Source organism: Eucyclogobius newberryi, unplaced genomic scaffold (assembly GCF_026437365.1).
Source record: "Eucyclogobius newberryi isolate DKJ021-1_F unplaced genomic scaffold, fEucNew1.0.hap1 SCAF_7, whole genome shotgun sequence".
Classification (NCBI taxonomy): Eukaryota; Metazoa; Chordata; class Actinopteri; order Gobiiformes; family Gobiidae; genus Eucyclogobius; species Eucyclogobius newberryi.
The window spans coordinates 37,393,243-37,416,762 of NW_027316389.1; the positions used below are offsets into that span (position 1 = coordinate 37,393,243).

Genomic DNA, 23,520 nt, shown 5'->3' on the forward strand with positions numbered 1-23,520 from the left:
GCGGGGAAGACCAAGGAGATGGTGGTGGATTTCCGCAGACGCCACCCCACTGCCCCCTCACCAGTGAACATCCAGGGACGGGACATTGAGAGAATGGACTCATACAAGTACCTGGGTGTTCATCTGAACCACAACCTGGACTGGACTCATAACACAGACTGTACAGGAAGAGCCAGAGTCGGCTCTACCTCCTGAGGAGACTCAGGTCTTTTGGAGTGACAGGGCCACTCCTGAAGACCTTCTATGACTCTGTGGTGGCATCAGCTCCTGTAGGTGTGGTCTGCTGGAGCAGCAGCATCACAGAGAGGGAGAGGAAGAGGCTGGACAGAGTCATCAAGAAGTCCAGCTCCGTCCTGGGCTGTGCTCTGGACTCGGTGCAGGAGGTGGGGGACAGGAGGGTCCTGGCTGGATTCACATCTATGCTGGACCATGAGTGTCACCCCCTGCAGGACACTCTCTCCGCTCTGGAGAGCAGCTTCAGTGAGAGACTGATCCACCCTCGCTGTGTGAAGGAAAGGTTCCGTAGGTCTTTCCTTCCTGCTGCTGTCAGACTTTATAACAAAAACTGTTAGTACTGAACACTCGCAATACTGACCTAACCTAATACTGATGTGCAATTCTGTCATATGTGCAATTGCTGTTGGAATTCATGTGCAATTCATGTGCAATTCCTGTGAAATTCATGTGCAATCTATGTGCTGTCGTGACACATATTCATTTGCCATTACTGTCGTGATCACATGCAATGGTATTTATGTATTTATTTATTTATTTGTCTATGGGAGTTTTTATTTATTTATAGGAGATCTTCTACTGAAAGTGTTTTTCAGACTTCCTATAAGTGATCTGTTCTTCTGTATCTACCTCTGTATCTACCTGCGTTGCACCAATGAAATTTCCCCATGTGGGACAATAAAGGAATATCTTATCTTAGATGCATGAGTGAGGTCCATGTTAAAAGAGAGAAGACGAGCTCCATACATATTTGGAGGAAGTCCTTTGAAAAAAGCCCCAAAATTGTCCACATATGGAATTTGCTTGGCATCACATGATTTGAGCCAAACATGCAACTGTCTGAGGCGACTGAACTTCATATTACCTGAAATTACACACAGCTTATCACAGTGTTGATCCGGGAAATAAAGTAAACCTCTTTAAGGTTCTCTGATTGTTGTTTGTACCAACATGAACGACCACAGAAAACACAAACGGGTGATGACGCAGGATGTTTTAGCGCGGAGGTGTTTATGTCCTGCACGAGGGCACCAGGTGGACAGGAGGTGTTTATGTCCTGCACGAGAGCACCAGGAGGACAGGAGGTGTTTATGTCCTGCACGAGAGCACTAGGAGGACAGGAGGCGTTTATGTCCTGCACGATTATGTCCTGCACGAGAGCACCAGGATGACAGGTGTTTATGTCCCAGGAGGTGTTTATGTCCTGCACGAGGGCACCAGGAGGACAGGAGGTGTTGATGTCCTGCACGAGGGCACCAAGTGGACAGGAGGTGTTTATGTCCTGCACAAGGGCACCAGGAGGACAGGAGGTGTTGATGTCCTGCACGAGGGCACCAGGAGGACAGGAGGTGTTGATGTCCTGCACGAGGGCACCAAGTGGACAGGAGGTGTTTATGTCCTGCACGAGAGCACCAGGAGGACAGGAGGTGTTTATGTCCCAGGAGGTGTTTATGTCCTGCACGAGGGCACCAGGAGGACAGGAGGTGTTTATGTCCTGCACGAGAGCACAAGGTGGACAGGAGGTGTTTGTGTCCTGCACGAGAGCACCAGGAGGACAGGAGGTGTTTATATCCTAAACGAGAGCCCCAGGAGGACAGGAGGTGTTTATGTCCTGCACGAGAGCACCAGGAGGACAGGAGGTGTTTTTGTCCTGCACGAGAGCACCAGGAGGACAGGAGGCGTTTATGTCCTGCACGATTATGTCCTGCACGAGTGCACCAGGAAGACAGGAGGTGTTTATGTCCTGCACGAGAGCACCAGGATGACAGGAGGTGTTTATGTCCCAGGAGGTGTTTATGTCCTGCACGAGGGCACCAGGAGGACAGGAGGTGTTTATGTCCTGCACGAGGGCACCAGGAGGACAGGAGGTGTTTATGTCCTGCACGAGGACACCAAGAGGACAGGATGTGTTTTTGTCCTGCACGAGGGCACCAGGACAGGAAAACAAAATATGGAGAGGGCTGGCTCCAGGACTAAGTTAAGTGCTGAGGACAGTCTGAGCTCAGATGTCACTGATGGCTCCCAAGAGAGCCAATCGTCCTCCATCAGCACAGGAACTAAAGAGAGGTCAGCAGGAGAAACCTGGCCACAACAACACTCTACTATTCCCTCCCAACAGGCAACACAGACCTGTCTGACAAGTTCAGACAAAGACTGTAACCGAGCACGGATCCAAAGAACAGATATTCAGGACAGAAGGCTGCTCTCAGGTGCCGCACCACTGAGAGAAAAATGAGCACAAAAAAAAAACAGGACAAAATAATGAATCATTGGCCAAAAAGGGACCTTTTAGCAAGGCTTAACCCTAACACTTAAATACACCTCCAAAGTAAACAATTAGTCAACAAATCATGTTTTCTAAAGATCTTAATAACTAGCCCTCCATAAGACCAATCATAAATTAATTCCATTGAACGGCGTGTAAAATGACCATCATCTTTAGCGGTTCTAAAGTGTAGTTTGAGCTGTGCAGTGGACACCTATTCTAACGTGTAAATGTATTCAATAGCATTTAAACAGGAGATAAACTCTTTTCACACAAGCAGCACCAAAGAGGGAGGTCAATCCCACCTGTGGCCACTCCAAATTTTACCTTCGTGTTGCCGGTTTAAAATGTATTTTTGCTGTAAACATTCAATATTACATTTCTACAAACAAAAGCAGACTAGATTTCCCCCCACTGGATGCTCTGTCAGCACCACAACACTCATGTTTGATGCATTTGTTTTGAGAGTTGTTGTGTTGCTCTTCACATTTGATGAAGCGCAGGATTGGCGCTTTCTGATTAAACCCGTAGCCTACCGCAGAGCTGGGTCTGTTGCCGCAGCGTCACGGTGCCGTCCCGGTGCAGCAGGATGGAGGACAGGATGACCGGGCAGGGCGGGTGTGGCGGCCGCAGCCCGCTGCAGCACTGAAAGCACACGGCCCATGCTTGCTCCTCGTTGATGGGCTGCTCGTAAGATTTCAGCACCGCCTCCAGCGACAGCTCCTGGAGGTCGCTGCAGTCCCCGGTGGCGCGGGACTTCTCACCGTCCACGCTTGTACAGCTAGATCGAGCCATGGCACAGAGCCCATGTTTCACTGCATCTGCGCTGTGCCCGGTCCTGTGTCCTGCTGGCTCCGTGTGACTGCGGCATCTGCCGTACCGACCGTATCAGTGTGCGCTCACGAGATACTTCACACAACAACTTCCGGAATATTTTCAAAATACCAAGTTGCCAAATGATCAAGAAACTCAAAACCAAGAGAAAGTGAATATATGTATGAAGTGTAGGTTCTGCAAAGTGCTGTGCTCCTGACAAATCCTCAGTGAAATTAGATGTACAGTACCTGAAATGTACCTCACAAACATCTGGCATAGATAGACTACAAGACCATGTATAAAATATCTTTTAGTTTATCTATGTTAGATGTATATGATCTACACATGACAAAAAAACACCGTACAATTAACACATAAACGGAACAAGACCAGAGAGAAAATCACAGATAAAATAAAATCATGACAAGACATTAAACTAAGTTAAACTATGGCCCACAAATTCGAAAATTAAAAATAATGATTAAGATTATTCCAATTTCAAGTTCAGTCCAGATGTAATCTTCTCCATATTCCTTATTTTAGTTATAGTGGTGCCATCCTTGATTGAATCATCACATTATTTTGTATTGGCCTTCTTTCCTGCCGCCAGGAGAGTGCGGACAAACCCTTCATGTGATGATCTTATCTACTATCTAGTGAAACATTTTTATACCTTGATTTTATTTGGTACAAAACCTTCGTCATAAGCCAACCAGTTTAAGATTTTAACATCTTGGTTTAGTTAGTATGTTTTGATCAGCTCCTTCCATGTTGAGAGAACAGATGAGAGAACAGCTCCTTCCATGTTGAGAGAACAAATGTAGACATGGAACAACAGAACAACAACAGAACCCAGGGATTCTTAACTGCCTCCAAATGACTGCCATCTGGCAGAAAGGTACCCCCGGCACTACATTCATCTCAACATGTTTACATTGAGCTATTCTGATTAAACCATTAGTGAGTATTTTTGCAGACAAGGTAAACCTCCTTTTTCTTTAAAAAAAAAAGTTTTTAAATTGAATTCGAGGTTTCTTGCCTTGCCATACAGATCTTGAGATAGATTTACTATTGAAATTTCCCAGTTGGGTTAAATCATCTGCATAGCAGCCAATTTAATCTTCTGTCCCATCAATTGAGACACCACAATTTGTTTCCGATTGTCTAATGTAATGGGTCAATTTTATTTATTTATTTATTCGTTTATTTGAACCGGGACAGTGCATCAACATTTTGGTAAATGTGCCAGTTTTAATTTGAAGAGGCTTAAGACATGATTTATTTGTGTTTAACATAAGACTTTATCCTCCATATTGGCTGTCTGCTTTTGTATATAAACTCACAACTGGAAAATACATGTAGAACGCCGCGGGGGTGTGGTGAGTTAATGGATATTGAGGTCAGTTCTTTCCGAGGATTTGTGTCAGGAGTGACTGGGAAGTTTTTTCGGGGGCCTTCATCAGAATGGAACCCTTGTTGAGTGTCTGCGTGATGTCACGCAGGCACTATATGTTCTTGTATTGTGAGTGATGTCACAATTTTTTTACTTGCACTTTTTGCAGTATTTGTAAAAGTATACTATTTTAAAACCCTTTCACGTCCAAAACCTTTGGCGCGTTTCAACTCCTTAACGATTTCACCGGTCCCTGTGGCACCTCTGCTCCCATCAGTGCATTTCTTTTCTTATGCCGCCATCTAGTGGACACTTTAAATGTCGCAGGCAGAGCACATGTTTCGAACACACCCAAGTCCCTGTCCCTGTGGCGCCTCTGCTCCCATCAGTGCATTTGTTTTCTTATGCCCCCATCTAGTGGACACTATTACTTTTGACATTTGTACTACTTGTACTTTTTACAGTATTTACAAAAGTACTTTAACCCATTGTAATAAATGTGGCATTTGAACACAATTCATGTTTTCAACAAATATTAACCCTTCCACACTTCCAAACACTTTCAACACATTCAGAATTCAACACATTAGTATTTAAACACATATAGTACTTGTACACACATGTAGTACTTTTAAACACATGCAGTACTTTTACACAAAAAAGTACTTTTACATAAAAAAAATACTTTTACATAACAAAAATACTTTTACACCAAAAATACTTTTAACACAAAAAGTACTTTTAACACAAAAAATACTTTTAACACAAAAAATACTTTTAACACAAAAAGTACTTTTAACACAAAAAATACTTTTAACACAAAAAAACTTTTAACACAAAAAGTACTTTTACACAAAAAGTACTTTTAAACAAAAAAGTACTTTTACACAAAAAAGTACTTTTACACAAATTCGGCAATTTCACACAATTAAACAACTTCAACAACTTCACACTTCAACAAATTTGTACTTACACACATGTACACTTTCAGCAAGAATGCAGACACTCAAGCAATGGCTTCAGCCATTGCAAAATCTAGTTATTATATTTTCCAGTTTTTTCCTGACCTTCGGTGCGTTTCAACTCCTTAACGCTTTCATCGATCTCAACAAGTGATACATCATTATGATCGTGTTCACTGTGTCATTATTGCTATTACTTTTGACATTTGTACTACTTGCACTTTTTGCAGTATTTGTAAAAGTATACTATTTTAACCCTTTCCAGTCCAAAACCTTTGGCGCGTTTCAACTCCTTAACGCTTTCACCGATTTCAACAAGTGATACCTCATTACGATCGCTTTCACAGTCTTACGTGTGCTATTACTTTTGACATTTGTACTACTTGTACTTTTTACAGTATTTACAAAAGTACTTTAACCCATTGTAATAAATGTGGCATTGAACACAATTCATGTTTTCAACAAATATTAACCCTTACACACTTCCAAACACTTTCAACACATTCAGAATTCAACACATTAGTATTTAAACACATGTAGTACTTGTACACACATGTAGTACTTTTACAAAAAAAGTACTTTTACATAAAAAAAATACTTTTACACCAAAAATACTTTTAACACAAAAAATACTTTTAACACAAAAAATACTTTTTCACAAAAAGTACTTTTACACAAAAAATTACTTTTACACAAAAAAGTACTTTTACAAAAAAAGCACTTTTAACACAAAAAATACTTTTAACACAAAAAATACTTTTAACACAAAAAATACTTTTAACACAAAAAATACTTTTAACACAAAAAGTACTTTTAACACAAAAAGTACTTTTAACACAAAAAGTACTTTTAACACAAAAAGTACTTTTAACACAAAAAATACTTTTAACACAAAAAGTACTTTTAACACAAAAAGTACTTTTAACACAAAAAGTACTTTTAACACAAAAAATACTTTTAACACAAAAAATACTTTTAACACAAAAAGTACTTTTAACACAAAAAATACTTTTAACACAAAAAATACTTTTAACACAAAAAACACTTTTAACACAAAAAATACTTTTAACAGAAAAAGTACTTTTAACACAAAAAATACTTTTAACACAAAAAATACTTTTAACACAAAAAATACTTTTAACACAAAAATACTTTTAACACAAAAAGTACTTTTAACACAAAAAAACTTTTAACACAAAAAATACCTTTAACACAATTAAACAACTTCAAACAACTTCACACTTCAACAAATTTGTACTTACACACATGTACACTTTCAGCAAGAATGCAGACACTCAAGCAATGGCTTCAGCCATTGCAAAATCTAGTTGAGTGTCTGCGAGATGTCTCGCAGACACTATATGTTCTAGTGTTTTTTATTATTATTATTATTATTATTATTATATTTTCCAGTTTTTTCCTGACCTTCGGCGCCTTTCAACTCCCTAACGCTTTCACCGATTTCAACAAGTGATACCTCATTATGATCGTGTTCACTGTGTCATTATTGCTATTACTTGTGACATTTGTACTACTTGCACTTTTTGCAGTATTTGTAAAAGTATAATATTTTAACCCTTTCCAGTCTAAACCTTTGGCGCGTTTCAACTCCTTAACGCTTTCACCGATTTCAACAAGTGATACCTCATTACGATCGCTTTCACTGTCTCATTACTGCTATTACTTTTGACATTTGTAATACTTGTACTTTTTGCAGTATTTACAAAAGTATAAGTATTTTGACACTTTTCCACCTTCGGTAAGTTTCAACTCCTTGACGCTTTCACCGATTTCAACAAGTGATACATCATTACGATCGCTTTCACAGTCTTACGTGTGCTATTACTTTTGACATTTGTACTACTTGTACTTTTTACAGTATTTACAAAAGTACTTTAACCCATTGTAATAAATGTGGCATTGAACACAATTCATGTTTTCAACAAATATTAACCCTTCCACACTTCCAAACACTTTCAACACATTCAGAATTCAACACATTAGTATTTAAACACATGTAGTACTTGTACACACATGTAGTACTTTTACACACATGCAGTACTTTTACACAAAAAAGTACTTTTATATAAAAAAATACTTTTACACCAAAAATACTTTTAACACAAAAAATACTTTTAACACAAAAAATACTTTTAACACAAAAAATACTTTTAACACAAAAGTACTTTTAACACAAAAAGTACTTTTAACACAAAAACACAAAAAGTACTTTTAACACAAAAAGTACTTTTAACACAAAAAGTACTTTTAACACAAAAAATACTTTTAACACAAAAAATACTTTTAACACAAAAAGTACTTTTAACACAAAAAATACTTTTAACACCAAAAATACTTTTAACACAAAAAGTACTTTTAACACAAAAAGTACTTTTAACACAAAAATACTTTTAACACAAAAAATACTTTTAACACAAAAAATACTTAACACAAAACGTACTTTTAACACAAAAAATACTTTTAACACAAAAAATACTTTTAACACAAAAAATACTTTTAACATAAAAAATACTTTTAACACAAAAATACTTTTAATACAAAAAGTACTTTTAACACAAAAAGTACTTTTAACACAAAAAATACTTTTAACACAAAAACTTTTAACACAAAAAGTACTTTTAACACAAAAAACACTTTTAACACAAAAAATACTTTTAACACAAAAAAACTTTTAACACAAAAAAAACTTTAACACAAAAAATACTTTTAACACAAAAAATACTTTTAACACAAAAAAAAAAACTTTTACCACAAAAAGTACTTTTAACACAAAAAGTACTTTTACACAAAAAAGTACTTTTACACAAATTCGGCAATTTCACACAATTAAACAACTTCAACAACTTCACACTTCAACAAATTTGTACTTACACACATGTACACTTTCAGCAAGAATGCAGACACTCAAGCAATGGCTTCAGCCATTGCAAAATCTAGTTGAGTGTCTGCGAGATGTCTCGCAGACACTATATGTTCTAGTGTTTTTTATTATTATTATTATATTTTCCAGTTTTTTCCTGACCTTCGGCGCGTTTCAACTCCTTAACGCTTTCACCGATTTCAACAAGTGATACCTCATTATGATCGTGTTCACTGTGTCATTATTGCTATTACTTTTGACATTTGTACTACTTGCACTTTTTGCAGTATTTGTAAAAGTATACTATTTTAACCCTTTCCAGTCCAAAAGCTTTGGCGCATTTCAACTCCTTAACGCTTTCACCGATTTCAACAAGTGATACCTCATTACGATCGCTTTCACAGTCTTACGTGTGCTATTACGTTTGACATTTGTACTACTTGTACTTTTTGCAGTATTTGTAAAAGTATAATATTTAACCCTTTCACGTCCAAAACCTTTGGTGCGTTTCAATTCCTTAACGCTTTCACCGATTTCAACAAGTGATACCTCATTACGATCGCTTTCACTGTCTCATTACTGCTATTACTTTTGACATTTGTAATACTTGTACTTTTTGCAGTATTTACAAAAGTATAAGTATTTTGACACTTTTCCACCTTCGGTAAGTTTCAACTCCTTGACGCTTTCACCGATTTCAACAAGTGATACCTCATTACGATCGCTTTCACAGTCTTACGTGTGCTATTACTTTTGACATTTGTACTACTTGTACTTTTTACAGTATTTACAAAAGTACTTTAACCCATTGTAATAAATGTGGCATTGAACACAATTCATGTTTTTAACAAATATTAACCCTTCCACACTTCCAAACACTTTCAACACATTCAGAATTCAACACATTAGTATTTAAACACATGTAGTACTTGTACACACATGTAGTACTTTTACACACATGCAGTACTTTTACACAAAAAAGTACTTTTATATAAAAAAATACTTTTACACCAAAAATACTTTTAACACAAAAAATACTTTTAACACAAAAAATACTTTTAACACAAAAAAAAACTTTTAACACAAAAAATACTTTTAACACAAAAAGTACTTTTAACACAAAAATACTTTTAACACAAAAAATACTTTTAACACAAAAAACACCTTTAACACAAAAAATACTTTTAACAGAAAAAGTAATTTTAACACAAAAAGTACTTTTAACACAAAAAATACTTTTAACACAAAAAGTACTTTTAACACAAAAAATACTTTTAACACAAAAAATACTTTTAACACAAAAAGTACTTTTAACACAAAAAATACTTTTAACACAAAAAGTACTTTTAACACAAAAAATACTTTTAACACAAAAAGTACTTTTAACACAAAAAATACTTTTAACACAAAAAATACTTTTTAACACAAAAAAACTTTTAACACAAAAAGTACTTTTAACACAAAAAATACTTTTAACACAAAAAACTTTTAACACAAAAAACTTTTAACACAAAAAATACTTTTAACACAAAAAATACTTTTAACACAAAAACTTTTAACACAAAAAGTACTTTTAACACAAAAAATACTTTTAACACAAAAAGTACTTTTAACACAAAAAATACTTTTAACACAAAAAATACTTTTAACACAAAAAAAACTTTTAACACAAAAAATACTTTTAACACAAAAAATACTTTTAACACAAAAAAACTTAACACAAAAAGTACTTTTAACACAAAAAAAACTTTTAACACAAAAAGTACTTTTAACACAAAAAATACTTTTAACACAAAAAGTACTTTTAACACAAAAAATACTTTTAACACAAAAAAAACTTTTACCACAAAAAGTACTTTTAACACAAAAAGTACTTTTACACAAAAAAGTACTTTTACACAAATTCGGCAATTTCACACAATTAAACAACTTCAAACAACTTCACACTTCAACAAATTTGTACTTACACACATGTACACTTTCAGCAAGAATGCAGACACTCAAGCAATGGCTTCAGCCATTGCAAAATCTAGTTGAGTGTCTGCGAGATGTCTCGCAGACACTATATGTTCTAGTGTTTTTTATTATTATTATTATATTTTCCAGTTTTTTCCTGACCTTCGGCGCGTTTCAACTCCTTAACGCTTTCACCGATTTCAACAAGTGATACCTCATTATGATCGTGTTCACTGTGTCATTATTGCTATTACTTTTGACATTTGTACTACTTGCACTTTTTGCAGTATTTGTAAAAGTATACTATTTTAACCCTTTCCAGTCCAAAACCTTTGGCGCGTTTCAACTCCTTAACGCTTTCACCGATTTCAACAAGTGATACCTCATTACGATCGCTTTCACAGTCTTACGTGTGCTATTACGTTTGACATTTGTACTACTTGTACTTTTTGCAGTATTTGCAAAAGTATCAGTATTTTGACACTTTTCCACCTTCGGTAAGTTTCAACTCCTTCACACTTTCACCGATTTCAACAAGTGATACCTCATTACGATCGCTTTCACAGTCTTACGTGTGCTATTACTTTTGACATTTGTACTACTTGTACTTTTTACAGTATTTACAAAAGTACTTTAACCCATTGTAATAAATGTGGCATTGAACACAATTCATGTTTTCAACAAATATTAACCCTTCCACACTTCCAAACACTTTCAACACATTCAGAATTCAACACATTAGTATTTAAACACATGTAGTACTTGTACACACATGTAGTACTTTTACACACATGCAGTACTTTTACATAAAAAAATACTTTTACACCAAAAATACTTTTAACACAAAAAATACTTTTAACACAAAAAATACTTTTAACACAAAAAGTACTTTTAACACAAAAAGTACTTTTAACACCAAAAATACTTTTAACACAAAAAATGCTTTTAACACAAAAAGTACTTTTAACACAAAAAATACTTTTAACACCAAAAATACTTTTAACACCAAAAATACTTTTAACACAAAAAATACTTTTAACACAAAAAATACTTTTAACACAAAAAGTACTTTTAACACAAAAAGTACTTTTAACACAAAAAATACTTTTAACACAAAAAATACTTTTAACACAATTAAACAACTTCAAACAACTTCACACTTCAACAAATTTGTACTTACACACATGTACACTTTCAGCAAGAATGCAGACACTCAAGCAATGGCTTCAGCCATTGCAAAATCTAGTTGAGTGCGAGATGTCTCGCAGACACTATATGTTCTAGTGTTTTTTATTATTATTATTATTATTATTATTATATTTTCCAGTTTTTTCCTGACCTTCGGCGCCTTTCAACTCCCTAACGCTTTCACCGATTTCAACAAGTGATACCTCATTATGATCGTGTTCACTGTGTCATTATTGCTATTACTTGTGACATTTGTACTACTTGCACTTTTTGCAGTATTTGTAAAAGTATAATATTTTAACCCTTTCCAGTCAAAACCTTTGGCGCGTTTCAACTCCTTAACGCTTTCACCGATTTCAACAAGTGATACCTCATTACGATCGCTTTCACTGTCTCATTACTGCTATTACTTTTGACATTTGTAATACTTGTACTTTTTGCAGTATTTACAAAAGTATAAGTATTTTGACACTTTTCCACCTTCGGTAAGTTTCAACTCCTTGACGCTTTCACCGATTTCAACAAGTGATACATCATTACGATCGCTTTCACAGTCTTACGTGTGCTATTACTTTTGACATTTGTACTACTTGTACTTTTTACAGTATTTACAAAAGTACTTTAACCCATTGTAATAAATGTGGCATTGAACACAATTCATGTTTTCAACAAATATTAACCCTTCCACACTTCCAAACACTTTCAACACATTCAGAATTCAACACATTAGTATTTAAACACATGTAGTACTTGTACACACATGTAGTACTTTTACACACATGCAGTACTTTTACACAAAAAAGTACTTTTATATAAAAAAATACTTTTACACCAAAAATACTTTTAACACAAAAAATACTTTTAACACAAAAAATACTTTTAACACAAAAAATACTTTTAACACAAAAAGTACTTTTAACACAAAAAGTACTTTTAACACAAAAACACAAAAAGTACTTTTAACACAAAAAGTACTTTTAACACAAAAAGTACTTTTAACACAAAAAATACTTTTAACACAAAAAATACTTTTAACACAAAAAGTACTTTTAACACAAAAAATACTTTTAACACCAAAAATACTTTTAACACAAAAAGTACTTTTAACACAAAAAGTACTTTTAACACAAAAATACTTTTAACACAAAAAATACTTTTAACACAAAAAATACTTAACACAAAACGTACTTTTAACACAAAAAATACTTTTAACACAAAAAATACTTTTAACACAAAAAATACTTTTAACATAAAAAATACTTTTAACACAAAAATACTTTTAATACAAAAAGTACTTTTAACACAAAAAGTACTTTTAACACAAAAAATACTTTTAACACAAAAACTTTTAACACAAAAAGTACTTTTAACACAAAAAACACTTTTAACACAAAAAATACTTTTAACACAAAAAAACTTTTAACACAAAAAAAACTTTAACACAAAAAATACTTTTAACACAAAAAATACTTTTAACACAAAAAAAAAAACTTTTACCACAAAAAGTACTTTTAACACAAAAAGTACTTTTACACAAAAAAGTACTTTTACACAAATTCGGCAATTTCACACAATTAAACAACTTCAACAACTTCACACTTCAACAAATTTGTACTTACACACATGTACACTTTCAGCAAGAATGCAGACACTCAAGCAATGGCTTCAGCCATTGCAAAATCTAGTTGAGTGTCTGCGAGATGTCTCGCAGACACTATATGTTCTAGTGTTTTTTATTATTATTATTATATTTTCCAGTTTTTTCCTGACCTTCGGCGCGTTTCAACTCCTTAACGCTTTCACCGATTTCAACAAGTGATACCTCATTATGATCGTGTTCACTGTGTCATTATTGCTATTACTTTTGACATTTGTACTACTTGCACTTTTTGCAGTATTTGTAAAAGTATACTATTTTAACCCTTTCCAGTCCAAAAGCTTTGGCGCGTTTCAACTCCTTAACGCTTTCACCGATTTCAACAAGTGATACCTCATTACGATCGCTTTCACAGTCTTACGTGTGCTATTACGTTTGACATTTGTACTACTTGTACTTTTTGCAGTATTTGTAAAAGTATAATATTTAACCCTTTCACGTCCAAAACCTTTGGTGCGTTTCAATTCCTTAACGCTTTCACCGATTTCAACAAGTGATACCTCATTACGATCGCTTTCACTGTCTCATTACTGCTATTACTTTTGACATTTGTAATACTTGTACTTTTTGCAGTATTTACAAAAGTATAAGTATTTTGACACTTTTCCACCTTCGGTAAGTTTCAACTCCTTGACGCTTTCACCGATTTCATCAAGTGATACCTCATTACGATCGCTTTCACAGTCTTACGTGTGCTATTACTTTTGACATTTGTACTACTTGTACTTTTTACAGTATTTACAAAAGTACTTTAACCCATTGTAATAAATGTGGCATTGAACACAATTCATGTTTTTAACAAATATTAACCCTTCCACACTTCCAAACACTTTCAACACATTCAGAATTCAACACATTAGTATTTAAACACATGTAGTACTTGTACACACATGTAGTACTTTTACACACATGCAGTACTTTTACACAAAAAAGTACTTTTATATAAAAAAAATACTTTTACACCAAAAATACTTTTAACACAAAAAATACTTTTAACACAAAAAATACTTTTAACACAAAAAAAAACTTTTAACACAAAAAATACTTTTAACACAAAAAGTACTTTTAACACAAAAAATACTTTTAACACAAAAAATACTTTTAACACAAAAAACACCTTTAACACAAAAAATACTTTTAACAGAAAAAGTAATTTTAACACAAAAAGTACTTTTAACACAAAAAATACTTTTAACACAAAAAGTACTTTTAACACAAAAAATACTTTTAACACAAAAAATACTTTTAACACAAAAAGTACTTTTAACACAAAAAATACTTTTAACACAAAAAGTACTTTTAACACAAAAATACTTTTAACACAAAAAATACTTTTAACACAAAAAAACTTTTAACACAAAAAGTACTTTTAACACAAAAAATACTTTTAACACAAAAAGTACTTTTAACACAAAAAATACTTTTAACACAAAAAATACTTTTAACACAAAAAATACTTTTAACACAAAAAATACTTTTAACACAAAAAAACTTTTAACACAAAAAAAACTTTTAACACAAAAAGTACTTTTAACACAAAAATACTTTTAACACAAAAAATACTTTTAACACAAAAAGTACTTTTAACACAAAAAATACTTTTAACACAAAAAGTACTTTTAACACAAAAAATACTTTTAACACAAAAAGTACTTTTAACACAAAAAATACTTTTTAACACAAAAATACTTTTAACACAAAAAATACTTTTAACACAAAAACTTTTAACACAAAAAGTACTTTTAACACAAAAAATACTTTTAACACAAAAAGTACTTTTAACACAAAAAATACTTTTAACACAAAAAATACTTTTAACACAAAAAAAACTTTTAACACAAAAAATACTTTTAACACAAAAAATACTTTTAACACAAAAAAACTTAACACAAAAAGTACTTTTAACACAAAAAAAACTTTTAACACAAAAAGTACTTTTAACACAAAAAATACTTTTAACACAAAAAGTACTTTTAACACAAAAAATACTTTTAACACAAAAAAAACTTTTACCACAAAAAGTACTTTTAACACAAAAAGTACTTTTACACAAAAAAGTACTTTTACACAAATTCGGCAATTTCACACAATTAAACAACTTCAAACAACTTCACACTTCAACAAATTTGTACTTACACACATGTACACTTTCAGCAAGAATGCAGACACTCAAGCAATGGCTTCAGCCATTGCAAAATCTAGTTGAGTGTCTGCGAGATGTCTCGCAGACACTATATGTTCTAGTGTTTTTTATTATTATTATTATATTTTCCAGTTTTTTCCTGACCTTCGGCGCGTTTCAACTCCTTAACGCTTTCACCGATTTCAACAAGTGATACCTCATTATGATCGTGTTCACTGTGTCATTATTGCTATTACTTTTGACATTTGTACTACTTGCACTTTTTGCAGTATTTGTAAAAGTATACTATTTTAACCCTTTCCAGTCCAAAACCTTTGGCGCGTTTCAACTCCTTAACGCTTTCACCGATTTCAACAAGTGATACCTCATTACGATCGCTTTCACAGTCTTACGTGTGCTATTACGTTTGACATTTGTACTACTTGTACTTTTTGCAGTATTTGCAAAAGTATCAGTATTTTGACACTTTTCCACCTTCGGTAAGTTTCAACTCCTTCACACTTTCACCGATTTCAACAAGTGATACCTCATTACGATCGCTTTCACAGTCTTACGTGTGCTATTACTTTTGACATTTGTACTACTTGTACTTTTTACAGTATTTACAAAAGTACTTTAACCCATTGTAATAAATGTGGCATTGAACACAATTCATGTTTTCAACAAATATTAACCCTTCCACACTTCCAAACACTTTCAACACATTCAGAATTCAACACATTAGTATTTAAACACATGTAGTACTTGTACACACATGTAGTACTTTTACACACATGCAGTACTTTTACATAAAAAAATACTTTTACACCAAAAATACTTTTAACACAAAAAATACTTTTAACACAAAAAATACTTTTAACACAAAAAGTACTTTTAACACAAAAAGTACTTTTAACACCAAAAATACTTTTAACACAAAAAATGCTTTTAACACAAAAAGTACTTTTAACACAAAAAATACTTTTAACACAAAAAATACTTTTAACACCAAAAATACTTTTAACACAAAAAATACTTTTAACACAAAAAATACTTTTAACACAAAAAGTACTTTTAACACAAAAAATACTTTTAACACAAAAATCACTTTTAACACAAAAAAACTTCTAACACAAAAAATACTTTTAACACAAAAAATACTTTTAACACAAAAAGTACTTTTAACACAAAAAGTACTTTTAACACAAAAAATACTTTTAACACAAAAAATACTTTTAACACAATTAAACAACTTCAAACAACTTCACACTTCAACAAATTTGTACTTACACACATGTACACTTTCAGCAAGAATGCAGACACTCAAGCAATGGCTTCAGCCATTGCAAAATCTAGTTATTATTGAGTGTCTGCGAGATGTCTCGCAGACACTATATGTTCTAGTGTTTTTTATTATTATTATTATTATTATTATTATTATTATTATTATATTTTCCAGTTTTTTCCTGACCTTCGGCGCCTTTCAACTCCCTAACGCTTTCACCGATTTCAACAAGTGATACCTCATTATGATCGTGTTCACTGTCTCATTATTGCTATTACTTTTGACATTTGTACTACTTGCACTTTTTGCAGTATTTGTAAAAGTATAATATTTAACCCTTTCACGTCCAAAACCTTTGGTGCGTTTCAACTCCTTAACGCTTTCACCGATTTCAACAAGTGATACCTCATTACGATCGCTTTCACTGTCTCATTACTGCTATTACTTTTGACATTTGTAATACTTGTACTTTTTGCAGTATTTACAAAAGTATAAGTATTTTGACACTTTTCCACCTTCGGTAAGTTTCAACTCCTTGACGCTTTCACCGATTTCAACAAGTGATACCTCATTACGATCGCTTTCACAGTCTTACGTGTGCTATTACTTTTGACATTTGTACTACCTGTACTTTTTACAGTATTTACAAAAGTACTTTAACCCATTGTAATAAATGTGGCATTGAACACAATTCATGTTTTCAACAAATATTAACCCTTCCACACTTCCAAACACTTTCAACACATTCAGAATTCAACACATTAGTATTTAAACACATGTAGTACTTGTACACACATGTAGTACTTGTACACACATGCAGTACTTTTACAAAAAAAGTACTTTTACATAAAAAAAATACTTTTACACCAAAAATACTTTTAACACAAAAAATACTTTTAACACAAAAAATACTTTTTTCACAAAAAGTACTTTTACACAAAAAAGTACTTTTACACAAAAAAGTACTTTTACAAAAAAAGCACTTTTAACACAAAAAATACTTTTAACACAAAAAATACTTTTAACACAAAAAGTACTTTTAACACAAAAAATACTTTTAACACAAAAAATACTTTTAACACAAAAAATACTTTTAACACAAAAAGTACTTTTAACACAAAAAATACTTTTAACACAAAAAGTACTTCTAACACAAAAAATACTTTTAACACAAAAAATATTTTAACACAAAAAGTATTTTTAACACAAAAAGTACTTTTAACACAAAAAAACTTTTAACACAAAAAATACTTTTAACAGAAAAAGTACTTTTAACACAAAAAATACTTTTAACACAAAAAATACTTTTAACACAAAAAATACTTTTAACACAAAAAAACTTTTAACACAAAAAAAATTTAACACAAAAAGTACTTTTAACACAAAAAATACTTTTAACACAAAAAATACTTTTAACACAAAAAATACTTTTAACACAAAAAATACTTTTAACACAAAGTACTTTTAACACAAAAAATACTTTTAACACAAAAAGTACTTTTAACACAAAAAATACTTTTAACACAAAAAATACTTTTTAACACAAAAAAACTTAACACAAAAAGTACTTTTAACACAAAAAACACTTTTAACACAAAAAATACTTTTAACACAAAAAGTACTTTTAACACAAAAAGTACTTTTAACACAAAAAATACTTTTAACACAAAAAGTACTTTTAACACAAAAAATACTTTTAACACAAAAAGTACTTTTAACACAAAAAATACTTTTAACACAAAAAAAACTTTTAACACAAAAAATACCTTTAACACAATTAAACAACTTCAAACAACTTCACACTTCAACAAATTTGTACTTACACACATGTACACTTTCAGCAAGAATGCAGACACTCAAGCAATGGCTTCAGCCATTGCAAAATCTAGTTATTATTGAGTGTCTGCGAGATATCTCGCAGACACTATATGTTCTAGTGTTTTTTATTATTATTATTATTATTATTATATTTTCCAGTTTTTTCCTGACCTTCGGCGCCTTTCAACTCCCTAACGCTTTCACCGATTTCAACAAGTGATACCTCATTATGATCGTGTTCACCGTCTCATTATTGCTATTACTTTTGACATTTGTACTACTTGCACTTTTTGCAGTATTTGTAAAAGTATAATATTCAACCCTTTCACGTCCAAAACCTTTGGTGCGTTTCAATTCCTTAACGCTTTCACCGATTTCAACAAGTGATACCTCATTACGATCGCTTTCACTGTCTCATTACTGCTATTACTTTTGACATTTGTAATACTTGTACTTTTTGCAGTATTTACAAAAGTATAAGTATTTTGACACTTTTCCACCTTCGGTAAGTTTCAACTCCTTGACGCTTTCACCGATTTCAACAAGTGATACCTCATTACGATCGCTTTCACAGTCTTACGTGTGCTATTACTTTTGACATTTGTACTACTTGTACTTTTTACAGTATTTACAAAAGTACTTTAACCCATTGTAATAAATGTGGCATTGAACACAATTCATGTTTTTAACAAATATTAACCCTTCCACACTTCCAAACACTTTCAACACATTCAGAATTCAACACATTAGTATTTAAACACATGTAGTACTTGTACACACATGTAGTACTTTTACACACATGCAGTACTTTTACACAAAAAAGTACTTTTATATAAAAAAATACTTTTACACCAAAAATACTTTTAACACAAAAAATACTTTTAACACAAAAAATACTTTTAACACAAAAAAAAAACTTAACACAAAAAATACTTTTAACACAATAAGTACTTTTAACACAAAAAATACTTTTAACACAAAAAATACTTTTAACACAAAAAACACCTTTAACACAAAAAATACTTTTAACAGAAAAAGTAATTTTAACACAAAAAGTACTTTTAACACAAAAAATACTTTTAACACAAAAAGTACTTTTAACACAAAAAACACTTTTAACACAAAAAATACTTTTAACACAAAAAGTACTTTTAACACAAAAAGTACTTTTAACACAAAAAATACTTTTAACACAAAAATACTTTTAACACAAAAAATACGTTTAACACAAAAAAACTTTTAACACAAAAAGTACTTTTAACACAAAAAAAACTTTTAACACAAAAAGTACTTTTAACACAAAAAATACTTTTAACACAAAAAATACTTTTAACACAAAAAATACTTTTAACACAAAAAGTACTTTTAACACAAAAAATACTTTTAACACAAAAAGTACTTAACACAAAAAATACTTTTAACACAAAAAATACTTTTAACACAAAAAAAACTTTTAACACAAAAAATACTTTCAACACAAAAAATACTTTTAACACAAAAAAACTTTTAACACAAAAAGTACTTTTAACACAAAAAATACTTTTAACACAAAAAAAACTTTTAACACAAAAAATACCTTTAACACAATTAAACAACTTCAAACAACTTCACACTTCAACAAATTTGTACTTACACACATGTACACTTTCAGCAAGAATGCAGACACTCAAGCAATGGCTTCAGCCATTGCAAAATCTAGTTATTATATTTTCCAGTTTTTTCCTGACCTTCGGCGCCTTTCAACTCCCTAACGCTTTCACCGATTTCAACAAGTGATACCTCATTATGATCGTGTTCACTGTCTCATTATTGCTATTACTTTTGACATTTGTACTACTTGCACTTTTTGCAGTATTTGTAAAAGTATAATATTTAACCCTTTCACGTCCAAAACCTTTGGTGCGTTTCAACTCCTTAACGCTTTCACCGATTTCAACAAGTGATACCTCATTACGATCGCTTTCACTGTCTCATTACTGCTATTACTTTTGACATTTGTAATACTTGTACTTTTTGCAGTATTTACAAAAGTATAAGTATTTTGACACTTTTCCACCTTCGGTAAGTTTCAACTCCTTCACACTTTCACCGATTTCAACAAGTGATACCTCATTACGATCGCTTTCACAGTCTTACGTGTGCCATTACTTTTGACATTTGTACTACCTGTACTTTTTACAGTATTTACAAAAGTACTTTAACCCATTGTAATAAATGTGGCATTGAACACAATTCATGTTTTCAACAAATATTAACCCTTCCACACTTCCAAACACTTTCAACACATTCAGAATTCAACACATTAGTATTTAAACACATGTAGTACTTGTACACACATGTAGTACTTGTACACACATGCAGTACTTTTACAAAAAAAAGTACTTTTACATAAAAAAATACTTTTACACCAAAAATACTTAACACAAAAAATACTTTTAACACAAAAAATACTTTTACACAAAAAGTACTTTTAACACAAAAAATACTTTTAACACAAAAAGTACTTAACACAAAAAATACTTTTAACACAAAAAATACTTTTTAACACAAAAAAACTTTTAACACAAAAAGTACTTTTAACACAAAAAACACTTTTAACACAAAAAACTTTTAACACAAAAAATACTTTTAACACAAAAAATACTTTTAACACAAAAAGTACTTTTAACACAAAAAGTACTTTTAACACAAAAAATACTTTTAACACAAAAAATACTTTTAACACAAAAAAAACTTTTAACACAAAAAATACTTTCAACACAAAAAATACTTTTAACACAAAAAAACTTTTAACACAAAAAGTACTTTTAACACAAAAAATACTTTTAACACAAAAAGTACTTTTAACACAAAAAATACTTTTAACACAAAAAAAACTTTTAACACAAAAAATACCTTTAACACAATTAAACAACTTCAAACAACTTCACACTTCAACAAATTTGTACTTACACACATGTACACTTTCAGCAAGAATGCAGACACTCAAGCAATGGCTTCAGCCATTGCAAAATCTAGTTATTATATTTTCCAGTTTTTTCCTGACCTTCGGCGCCTTTCAACTCCCTAACGCTTTCACCGATTTCAACAAGTGATACCTCATTATGATCGTGTTCACTGTCTCATTATTGCTATTACTTTTGACATTTGTACTACTTGCACTTTTTGCAGTATTTGTAAAAGTATAATATTTAACCCTTTCACGTCCAAAACCTTTGGTGCGTTTCAACTCCTTAACGCTTTCACCGATTTCAACAAGTGATACCTCATTACGATCGCTTTCACTGTCTCATTACTGCTATTACTTTTGACATTTGTAATACTTGTACTTTTTGCAGTATTTACAAAAGTATAAGTATTTTGACACTTTTCCACCTTCGGTAAGTTTCAACTCCTTCACACTTTCACCGATTTCAACAAGTGATACCTCATTACGATCGCTTTCACAGTCTTACGTGTGCCATTACTTTTGACATTTGTACTACCTGTACTTTTTACAGTATTTACAAAAGTACTTTAACCCATTGTAATAAATGTGGCATTGAACACAATTCATGTTTTCAACAAATATTAACCCTTCCACACTTCCAAACACTTTCAACACATTCAGAATTCAACACATTAGTATTTAAACACATGTAGTACTTGTACACACATGTAGTACTTGTACACACATGCAGTACTTTTACAAAAAAAGTACTTTTACATAAAAAAAATACTTTTACACCAAAAATACTTAACACAAAAAATACTTTTAACACAAAAAATACTTTTAACACAAAAAATACTTTTACACAAAAAGTACTTTTACACAAAAAAGTACTTTTACAAAAAAAGCACTTTTAACACAAAAAATACTTTTTCACACAAAAAATACTTTTTCACAAAAAGTACTTTTACACAAAAAAGTACTTTTACACAAAAAAGTACTTTTACAAAAAAAGCACTTTTAACACAAAAAATACTTTTAACACAAAAAGTACTTTTAACACAAAAAATACTTTTAACACAAAAAATACTTTTAACACAAAAAATACTTTTAACACAAAAAATACTTTTAACACAAAAAGTACTTTTAACACAAAAAGTACTTTTAACACAAAAAGTACTTTTAACACAAAAAATACTTTTAACACAAAAAGTACTTTTAACACAAAAAATACTTTTAACACAAAAAGTACTTTTAACACAAAAAATACTTTTAACACAAAAAATACTTTTAACACAAAAAGTACTTTTAACACAAAAATACTTTTAACACAAAAAAACTTTTAACACAAAAAGTACTTTTAACACAAAAAATACTTTTAACACAAAAAATACTTTTAACACAAAAAGTACTTTTAACACAAAAAATACTTTTAACACAAAAAATACTTTTAACACAAAAAAAACTTTTAACACAAAAAAACTTTTAACACAAAAAAAACTTTTAACACAAAAAGTACTTTTAACACAAAAAATACTTTTAACACAAAAAATACTTTTAACACAAAAAATACTTTTTCACAAAAAGTACTTTTACACAAAAAAGTACTTTTACACAAAAAAGTACTTTTACAAAAAAAGCACTTTTAACACAAAAAATACTTTTAACACAAAAAATACTTTTTCACAAAAAGTACTTTTACACAAAAAAGTACTTTTACACAAAAAAGTACTTTTACAAAAAAAGCACTTTTAACACAAAAAATACTTTTAACACAAAAAATACTTTTAACACAAAAAGTACTTTTAACACAAAAAATACTTAACACAAAAAATATTTTTAACACAAAAAATACTTTTAACACAAAAAGTACTTTTAACACAAAAAATACTTTTAACACAAAAAATATTTTAACACAAAAAGTACTTTTAACACAAAAAGTACTTTTAACACAAAAAATACTTTTAACACAAAAAATACTTTTAACACAAAAAATACTTTTAACACAAAAAC

At 31.2% G+C, this 23,520-nt stretch overlaps 1 protein-coding gene and 1 long non-coding RNA gene across 2 annotated transcripts in view; one reads left to right on the forward strand and one right to left on the reverse strand.

The window, feature by feature from the left end:
- spire2 (spire-type actin nucleation factor 2) overlaps nt 1-3,340 on the reverse strand; it is a 75,965-nt gene extending 72,625 nt beyond the window's left edge. Inside the window, exon 1 of the mRNA XM_072435806.1 lies at nt 3,037-3,340. Within this exon, the coding sequence (XP_072291907.1) occupies nt 3,037-3,295 (259 nt within the window). The 5' untranslated portion in view covers nt 3,296-3,340. The remainder of the gene's footprint in view (nt 1-3,036) is intronic.
- Nucleotides 1-23,520, forward strand: part of LOC140349469 (uncharacterized) — a 254,457-nt gene that overhangs the window by 31,957 nt on the left and 198,980 nt on the right. The window lies entirely within an intron of this gene.